This window comes from Etheostoma spectabile, chromosome 6 (assembly GCF_008692095.1).
Source record: "Etheostoma spectabile isolate EspeVRDwgs_2016 chromosome 6, UIUC_Espe_1.0, whole genome shotgun sequence".
Lineage (NCBI taxonomy): Eukaryota > Metazoa > Chordata > Actinopteri > Perciformes > Percidae > Etheostoma > Etheostoma spectabile.
The window spans coordinates 18,491,200-18,501,179 of NC_045738.1; the positions used below are offsets into that span (position 1 = coordinate 18,491,200).

At 38.0% G+C, this 9,980-nt stretch overlaps 1 protein-coding gene across 2 annotated transcripts in view; it reads right to left on the reverse strand.

The window, feature by feature from the left end:
* dgkb (diacylglycerol kinase, beta) overlaps window positions 1-9,980 on the reverse strand; it is a 92,540-nt gene that overhangs the window by 62,285 nt on the left and 20,275 nt on the right. The window contains exons 6-9 of one of the 2 annotated variants that reach the window (XM_032518148.1): window positions 8,950-9,026; window positions 8,146-8,166; window positions 7,293-7,440; window positions 2,836-2,973 (exon numbers count right to left, since the gene is read on the reverse strand). In XM_032518148.1, the coding sequence (XP_032374039.1) occupies window positions 2,836-2,973; window positions 7,293-7,440; window positions 8,146-8,166; window positions 8,950-9,026 (384 nt within the window). The remainder of the gene's footprint in view (window positions 1-2,835; window positions 2,974-7,292; window positions 7,441-8,145; window positions 8,167-8,949; window positions 9,027-9,980) is intronic. The other variant, XM_032518149.1, reaches the window with a different exon arrangement.

Here is a 9,980-nt window from a genome sequence, read left to right on the forward strand (position 1 = left end):
AAAAAAAAAAAAACTTTGTCTGTAAGCTGAAAGAGATTATTTCAGGTATTAGTTTTCACCAGGGGGAAAGAATAAGTATTGATTGAATGTGCTTTCTAGCCAATTAATACACCAGAGAAAACTTTAATAAAAAGCTGAGAGAAACACACACACACACACACACACACACACACAAAGAGACTGGGATACAGAAAAAAGAAGATACCTGGCAACTATTTAAATGGCAAATAAATATCAATAGGACATGCAATGTTGCATTGCTCATAGAAAACCCAGCATCTGTTTGCTATTAGCTTGAAAAGAGGCTACTATAAGCACTCTGTGTTATCAGGGATTTGAGCTTGTTCAGACTGGTGTCATGTTAACCTCACAGACAGCAAGGCTGGCAAAACACAAATAATCAAATTGGTTGAGTTAAACCTAAGTGGAGAACTAAGGTAAACATAGGAAATCAGATTAATAAATATGAATGATTCATAGATCTTTCATCAACTCATGTCCTTTTATACCTAATAGAGACAATTATGGCTCCAAGTGTGATAAAGAAGTGTTGTGAGTCTCTAGGCAGGGGCATAACTTTGGGTTCAACATTGGCGGGGTTGTGATCTTGATTGTTGAGCAAAATTTCAATTTTTAAAGGTCAAACACTTCATTTTCTACATTCTGATGATTCTTTCCACATCAAGTTATGCAAATGTATTTATTTATGTAAGGGAAATTATAAAAAGGTTTTGGGGGGGTTGCACTGGCCATATTTGATTATTGGGGGGGGGGGGGAGATTATCCATCTCTCATAATAAATAGACAATACATGTTTCTGATTGGCTGGCAGATGTCTATAGTGTAACAGGACATGTTAAACAAAGACAAGACAAGCAGGTGTTTCCAATGCTGCAATACTGCATGTAACCATAGCAACAGTAGATCTGCTCGAGGCTGCATTACCAGTTGATACCGACGCAACCATAAGTTAAACTGACTAAAAACAAACTTTTCCCAACGTAGAAAAGAATGGACAGCTAACAGCTTCCACCTCATTTATAACATCTTTACATCAGGAATATCATGGCTGCAACAAACAACTATTTTCATTTTTTAATAATGATATTGCTCGTTTTATCCAATCAACAGTCTAAAGCCAAAATATATTTGTTCACCATCACAGGCAAAATAGAAAAGCTGCACATCTACATCTGGAAAACTGGAACTAGTTGTAAGCGTCGCAATTAATCAAACATCAATACAGGCGCCAGTTGATTTTCTGTTGAGCAACTAATCATTAGCCATCAACTCAGTTATCGATTCAGCTGTAATCAGGAGTCATCATCGTGTTTTATCTCACACATTAAACACCAAACAGATAAGAAGTGGGCTTTGTTGCACTGATGAAAAGAAAGAAGAATTCCTGTGAGTATAAAGATCTTAGTTTAATATTATTGATCTATAGTCCACCCAGTAACACCTCAATAGTCTAAACCCCCATTTGGACCAGATTAATATTACAGGTCTAACTGCGTGTCAATCACTGCTCAGGCACACACATTCATTCTGCCCCCCACACCACGAGGAAAATGTAACAGAAATGTAACGGAACGTTGTAGAAAGTATAGACAATTGATGCAAAATGTAACAAAGTAAAAGTCAAAAGTATGTCGTATTGATTCTACTAAAGTAAAGCACAGATCCGTTAAAAACTGACTTAAGTACAGTAACAAAGTATTTGTACTTCGTTACACTCCACCACTGGCTACATATTATGGCGTGATGCATTTTTCCACAAAGCAGCAGAGTAAAGATCCATTGTTTGTCCTCTCTTACCCTTTGTCTTTTTCACTGGACTTCAGTCTGACTGATCCTGAAAAACGGCCTTTCACACAATGAGGTTGGGACTCAACCGGAGACATTACTTCTGTCTCTTAGTGGCTCAGTTGGCTGGTAGTGTATTTATTTCTTTTTTAAAAAATTTATTTATTGATTTTAGGCCCCGTGTTGTGTTCGGATTTTGTTACTGACTATGTCACTACCCCTGTTAAAGCGCCCCGCGCACAGTTATTACGTCCACACTCTTGCCAGTTGTGTTAGTGTTTGTATCGGTAAAGCTTGAGATATCTGTCCCACGCATCTCCTTCCAACAGGCAAAACAATGGACGGTCACGCAACACATTATCCAACTTGTTGTAAAATGGCCGAGATATAGAGTGTTGCACGCTGTCACCAAAACAACCACCACTCTATTGATGTTATTTTTCAGTTACGTCCATTTTGGAGACGCATCAGGACGCATTAGCGTTTACACTACAAAAGATATCTGGTCAAATGTGTCCCAGACCACTGGGGACAAAGTGGTTTGAGTGATCAGATCCCAATGAGTCTTGGTGGTTTTTCCACACTAACACGCTGATTCTATATCCCAAGACACCTTTTACAACGAAGCGTAAACAGGGTTTAAATGCTTGTTCTATATCAAGTGATTGATTTTGAATGATATCCGTGCCTTGCACCAAGAGTACCCAACTCTCATGGGTTTATAAGACACCAAAATGTTAGTTGCAGAGTTCAAACCTTTTATTTTACTGCTCGTTATTAAACAAAATATTCGGTCTCTTCTCCCAAGCTTGGCAAATGAAATCTTTTAGGCAAAAGGTTCCTTTCTCGAAGCACAACTCAAAGTTTTTCATAATCATCCAGCCAGAAGAAATCATAAACAGAGGATGTCTTAGTAAAAACTACATCCCTTAAGTCTTCGTAAAACAGGACAATACATTAAAATATGTAGAGCATTAAGTATATGAAGAAAGAAGCCAATAAATGATGTGATCTGGGGATGACACTCACACTCAAGCTTGTCCTCAGGACGCCCGCCCTCCAGCAGCGACAGGTAACACACAATGTCCTTTAGCTGCACCGTGTCCAGAGGCTGGGGCAGTGCAGCCGTCTTCAGAGGGGTCGCGTTGCCTTTGATCAGCTTCAGCCCTGGGAGGAAGATAGAGATGAAAGGTCAAAACATCCCCCAGAACGCTTTTAATGTTAGCCCAAAAATAAGCTGGCCTGACATTAGTCAAACAGTCGAATTGATCAATGGTGGGTGGTGTCCAGTTAACCAAAAGCAGAACAAACAAATTGTCCAGTTTAAGCCTTTTATCAAAGATCTTGTATTCTTGCAAGTGATGTAAATGGATTAAACTATACTCTACTACAGTGTTTCAACCTTTTCTCATTGTTTAAAAAAAAGAAGAAGAAAAAAAAAAATAAGGTACAGCACGGTAAATATCAATACATGATGTAAAGTCATTAAAGCTGCCCCTATCGATTCCCCACTCACATACAACCGGCCAACTGGCTAGTTGTCATCAATCAAATCCAGTTTCTAGCTCAATACCACATGCAGCGATTTCCGTGACACTGTGGCCAGTCTTCTCTTTGGTATATGAAATACTGTGTTCTCATATTTGTAATTGTAAGTCGCTTTTGAAAAAGGTGTCAGCTAAATTACATGTAATGTGAGACCAACTCAAGGAATCACAAAGTATTTATGGTATAGAGACTGCACACTCAACCCATTCCAATATATTTGAGGATGTTTTTTTATTAAGGACAAGGGCAAGCACTTCAGACTTATAAAAACATGCAACAGGTACATAAAATAGCAAAACACAATAAATAATAATAATTCAAGAGAATTACATATCCATCTTGCAGTTGTCAGCACCTCCAGCCCAGTGGTACGCAAATGTTTTTTCTTTCTCACAAACAAGGTAGCACTTACACATGCTGGCATGCTGAAACATTAGCCTAGCAGTGCTACCTGGAATGGGAGTTATAGTAATTACCGGTTCCTTATTTAAAGTGTTAGTAGTCATTCTTGTTAAGGAACCAGGATTTTTCTGGAAGCTCATATATATCAGATTGGGCAGTAATGAAAATTAAATTAAAAATTAAAAGTAAATTGGTATAGAGCGACATACTGACAATTTGCAGCAATTTTAACCCTCTTGTTACCAATGCGGCAATTAAACAACAAATAACCAGAATGTTCTACCTTCATTCTGTGTTCCAGGCAAGAACACACGGAGAACTGCCGAGAATACCGGGTGTTGTATAAATGGTTGACTTGACCAAGAATGCAAGTTTTATTTTGGGTGCATTTGCAAGTGTTTTGCATCTAGAAACGCTGCACATTGTTAAGGTGAAGAGGGAGCTGAGACTGAAGGCTTAGGTTTGGATTTAGTGGTTGTTCTACTTTTCAGCTGTAAATTATAGTCATGAGCTTTGGGTAATCAGGACAAGAATGACATTGTGGATATAAGCAACTCAAATTTGTTTTTCACAGGATGGGGTTCTTCGTCCGAAACACCGTGAGGAGCTCAGATAACTGAAAGGAGCTCGTAGCAGAGCTGCTTCTTCTTTGCGTATGTATCTCCAACTGGGAGGAAACCCAATGGCAAGACCAGAACACGCTGCTGCGATAAGGATTATGTATCGCACCCTGGCTGAAAATGCCACAAAATCCCCCAGGAACAGCTGGAAGACATGGCTAGAGAGAAGGATGTAAGTGTTGGAAAATAGATGGATGGATGGATGGAAGATTGGTCTAACATCTATGGCAACGACATGGAGTATAAATATATTCTGCTATACTAAATTTTGGAAACTGAGCGGTTATTTCTAATTGATGAGATGGTACAAGCCCGCATAAATATAAAAACCTTGGCGTGCACCACATACTAAAGGGACATTAATGAATCTGCTTGCTCTTCACTTCTCTCACCAAATGCTATGCTATTGTAATTTATGCATAAAGTCAGTTACAATATACAGTACATCCAGCTGTAGCAGCCATAAACTCCACTCTCAAACAAGTAGTAATGATGTTTGCTCCTAAAAGTTCTTGTATGGGGGAATAAAGCCTTCAATAATGTTATAAAAACAGAGGCTCTGGTGTGAAGATGCCAGGCTGTGTTAGTTCTCCTATCTGTACTCAGATGAGGATCTGGGGTGGTGGGAGGATACAGCAGATTCACTGATCCAGTTCCTCACATGCTTTATGCGGTAATTGGCGGAAAACACTGTGCATTAAATATTTAATGCACAAGAGAGAACCTGCTACATGAGGATGCATTGTGTGTGCGGATGTCCTTAGTTCACCAGCGTTTTCATCGAATCATTAGGCTTTGCAGCTTTTAGTCTGATATTAGATTGCTAAGTTCAATTTACAATGAATGCATAGAATATTTGGGCATCTTACTGTTCATGAAAATATGCACATGTATACATTATAGTTTTTTACCAAGATGAAGATATAAAAAAATAGAAAGTTGCCTGTCACTTTCTTGCTTGTCACGTTTGAGTTTCGAAACAAAAAAGCAAATATCACGGTGTCACGGTATTTTGTGTGTCGGTGTAAAATTAAACTTACCTGCTGTGCATGTAAATTCTTTCTGGAGATAATGTTTAATGAGTCCAATTGATGGATTTATAAATGGATTACTTCCTTTTATGATGATGAAGTAGCTCTAGATTATATTATTCAGTGCTACACTGCAGGTGCTGAACTGCTTTAATAAATAACTTATTTTTAGGTTTGAAATTGTGCCAGTGTGGGAATCCCCTGTTGCATTTAGAGTTTCACTTAGCAACTTCACTTTTTACTGAAAATGTAGTCTCGCATTGCCGGACCTTCCTCCACAATGCTGCAAAGGAAGGTCTGGCTAGTCCACACAACATTCCAGGATGGGAGAAAAACAGGCTCTGGTTTATTGGTATTTCTTTAAATCAATTGCAATTGTCATGGGCGATGCTAAGCGGTTGGACGCAGCCATGGTGCCGCTGCAAAATAGCCTTAGGGGAGGAACTTGTTTTGGTGGAACTTCTGTACGTTCAAAAGTTGTTTTAGTCGTGCAACAGAAAACTCTGATTGGACAGATGGTCTAGCTAGCGGTCTGAATTTACCCTGCAGAGATCTGAGGAGCAGTTAACCGTAGTCTTCATACTGTATATCAACCAGAGTTTAGAATGCCAGTGGAACGTTGTGGATATAGACTACTGCAAATGTGCCTCTGTACCGCTCAATCTTTTCAAGAAAGTTTCTTCAATTTCTTGCCACTGAGTGCTGCCAGCAACTGGGAGACATTATTATTATTATTTTTTTTATAATACAGTCTTTTAATCACGCTGTTCAAAGACAAGGCAATATCTGCTGTAGTAAACCCAGAGTAAATGCAGACAAAAAAGCATTAAAAAGACAATTCCATTATTTCAGTTAGTGAATATATGCTTTTCCTGGATCAAAATCTACTCAGTTTGTTTGGACACTACATGCTCAGGTGTAGCTCAATAAGCCAGCAGCAGTTATCAGACCAATGAGCAAAAATTACACAAGATTCTTGTGTTTGCAAGAAACCTACAATGTGTTAGAACTATTGATAAGTTGCCTGGCATCTCTGACGATGAAAGTCTTACAGTTTAATGACGCAGGCGTTATTGCTTATTACTTATTTTACCTACGCAAGCATTTAGTCATGTATGATTCATTTCCATTCAGCTAAATATAAACCCTTGCTTTAGTTTTGCGGCCCTTAGAAGGTATTTGAGGAACCCTCCCCTCCAAGATTGTTTTCATGTGCTTTTGCAATACAATGATAATTTTGTTTTCAGGCCTTTCTTGTGTCCTATTTCCAAAATCATCTATTCATGCAATGACACTTGTAATATGACTGCTAATTGTATGTGCTTTCATCAGAGGCTGGCATTGGACAAAGTGTTAAAAGCTCTTATAGCCAAAAACACAACCAAGTGTCCAAGGATGCTGATATTTAAAACCCATTACATCACAGGTCAAATGAGGTAGATGTCAGGATGTATTACTCACCTGAGTTATCAGGCAGTCAAAGAAGTGTGACGCCAGGTGTCAGTGCAGGGGAACGCTGGCTTCAATGTTAGTTACTCATTACCACACCAGAATAAGATATTAGTATAAATTCTGTAAACAAACTAAACAATTGCCAAGACAATTGGCAGTCGCTTCACTACAATTTACATTGTGTGCACCAAACTGAACGTGGCATCTGTTATTATCTGATGGCACAAAAACAGATACACAGAAATGATGCTGCTTTTACATATCAGCAACAGCAAAGAAAGTAAAGTAGTACATCGACAAGAATGAGTCACTGAGGAAATGCTGTGAGGGCTTGGAATAGTGACAAATTGGCTGCATCAGTAACTACAAAACCCCAACACGCTGTCTTTACAACATGAGGGCTTGTGGTGAAGACATCCTTTTCTCCACTTACCAGAGATTCTGGGTTTCTCAGAAGAAGAGGGGCTGGGTTTGGGTCCCTTGTTGCTAAACGTCATGAAGAGATGTTGACAGAACTCTTCGGAGAGTTCGCTCTCCAGGAATGTCTGCATGAAGACCTTGAAGCCCTCAAAGTCAATCTCCTAAAAAAACACGGACAGAAGTAGAGTGTGCTGTTTGTCACGGTGAGCTGCGGTCTTCTTAAAGACTTCAAGGAAACAGATGATTTTCAATACGCAGAGAGCATGTTGGTATATTTCAATTTTATGGGGATAAATCTGTGATTGTTTGCGAAAATGTTGCAGATTTCTGAACTCCGAAAGATGCCTCAAATGTTGTTTGTGCTGTGGGCGGTGAAGATCTATTTTAGAGTGCTTTCAATGTTTTTGCAGCTTTTACCTTTGCATTCCATGTAAGTGCTGTGGTCTTTTCTACTATCCATTTAGGCTTACAGGTTTGTCCATCTTTTTGATGGTTTGGCTGGCTGATTGGTTGAATCTGCGCGTTGTTAATGCTGTCTTACATTTAGCTAATGAACACAGCTATTACCAGTTCAACAAACACATTTTGGATGAGTAATATTTCCCTGTAAATAGCTGCATATCCTCTGAAGTGCCTTTAATTTTGTTTTTCATTAAAAACTTTTATTATTACTGCTTCAGAATGACAGTAAGTATGCAGACTTTATTTATAAAGCAACTTGAATAACCATGGTTACAAGGAGCTGTACAGTGCAACTTTAAAAAACTGTTAAATTGGAAGAAGAATGTTGAGTTAATTCAGCTAGAAACTATGTAAGAATTTAGCAAAACACTAACAGTAAATTGGTGGAGAGAGATAGCAAATACCTGGCTGAGGATATCCTGTGTCTAAACCCGGAGCATTGTAGAAAGAAAGAAAGCCAACATGTTAATGGATGAATCATGCAGTTAAATGTGCTTGATGTCCATATTACACATGTGCATGTAAAAACCAGAAAGACTTTGAATGTCCAAGTCTGTGAATGTAGGTCTTTAGTTGATTACCCTCCACTTTATTAAGGGTATTATGACATGCAACAATTATTTAATACATGCATAGTGTATAAAACATATTGTATTGATTACTGTGAATTGAGATTGGTAATTATGTACTCCTTTTCCCAAAAAACATATTAGGAATCCCTGTTTTTGTATGTTTGTGTGTATATGTGAGTAATGTTATATGTGATGAAAAATATTTCTTCTCCAAACCCATCAACACTACCACAAAACTTTCAAAGCTAAACACAAAATTCCAACCTTAAAATACTGTTACTATGGGGGTATACTATTATTTTTTATGCTAAATGGCTGGTTGCAGTTCAGCTTTGTGAAAATATTCTTTGAAAAATAAGTGAACAAAGAAGAGTGAAAAATCTTGTAAGAAGTGTGCAGAGGAATTGAAAATGCACATAATACATAAAACAAATGAAATAGTTTTGTGTTTAGTCGTCTGAAGTAATGTGTTTAAAATCAAACTAATTAATTGCATAAAATCACGCTCTTAACATATAACATATCAAATAATTTTGTGAAAACAAGTATGATGTTCTGTATGGTGGCTATTTTTTGTAGCGCAGTTGGATTCAATAGAATATAAATGTTATGTAAAGGAACATAAACTGTACAAACCTCCTCTGGATTGTATTTAGCTAACACACCATCTCCATGGAACTCCTGAAGCACATCCTTCAGCTTCTTGGTTGAGTCTGAGGGAAACAAATTAAGGCCAGGTAAGTGTATTTGTGATCCGTTTATATTTCCAATATTTGGCTTCTTGCATATATTTGACATTTAACATTCATTTACAGTACACATTTGATTTGCTTACATTCAGTCTGCAACCAGTAGTCAGTATTATTCATTGATATTGGTCTTTGTCAGCACCTCTAAGAGCTGCAGAAGCTGCATGCACCTTGACAGGATCATATATTAGGTGTGTGGATGCAGCACTTAAGATATTATCCATAACCTTGCGAAACAATAGTGGTTTTAGTGATATCCTAGCCTAGCTTTTTGACTGAAAGCATGGGGAAACAGCTAACGTTAGCCTTGTTCTGCCCAAAGTGAAGAAAAACAAAACTCAGACAAATTACTCTAAAGTTCACAAGTTAAGACACTGCATCTCACACTATGATCAACCTGTAGAGACCAAAACCATTGACTTTATTTGGCAACACAACAACTGCTGCACAGAAGTAGAATAACGTCTCCGAGTCTCAATGCTAAGCTATAGGCTAACTACATCCCGACTCCAGCTCCGTACATAACACAGAGACTGATATCAATCTTCTCACTCTCTGAAAATTAGCAGATATGTACTGCGCAAAATGTTGAACTAAACAAAAATACCAACATGGCACTGATCATTTGAAAGTCAACAGCTAACTATAGCTATGCAGCTAATTTGAATTTGGGCTAACTACTAACTACGATTAACTAACTGCGACCAAGCAAAATTAAACTGCATTAACTTACTGAACTTGGGGACGAAAGAAAAAAACAACAGACAGATTATCATCTTTTAAATGGATACAGTGAACTTAGCCAACACATTTAGCAGATAAAGCGTTCTTTCAGTCATGTTTCTTGCCACCTGAAAAATATAAGTCCAATATTCACTCTCCTTTTTAGCTGTGTTTTTGATCTCTATTAACTTAGTT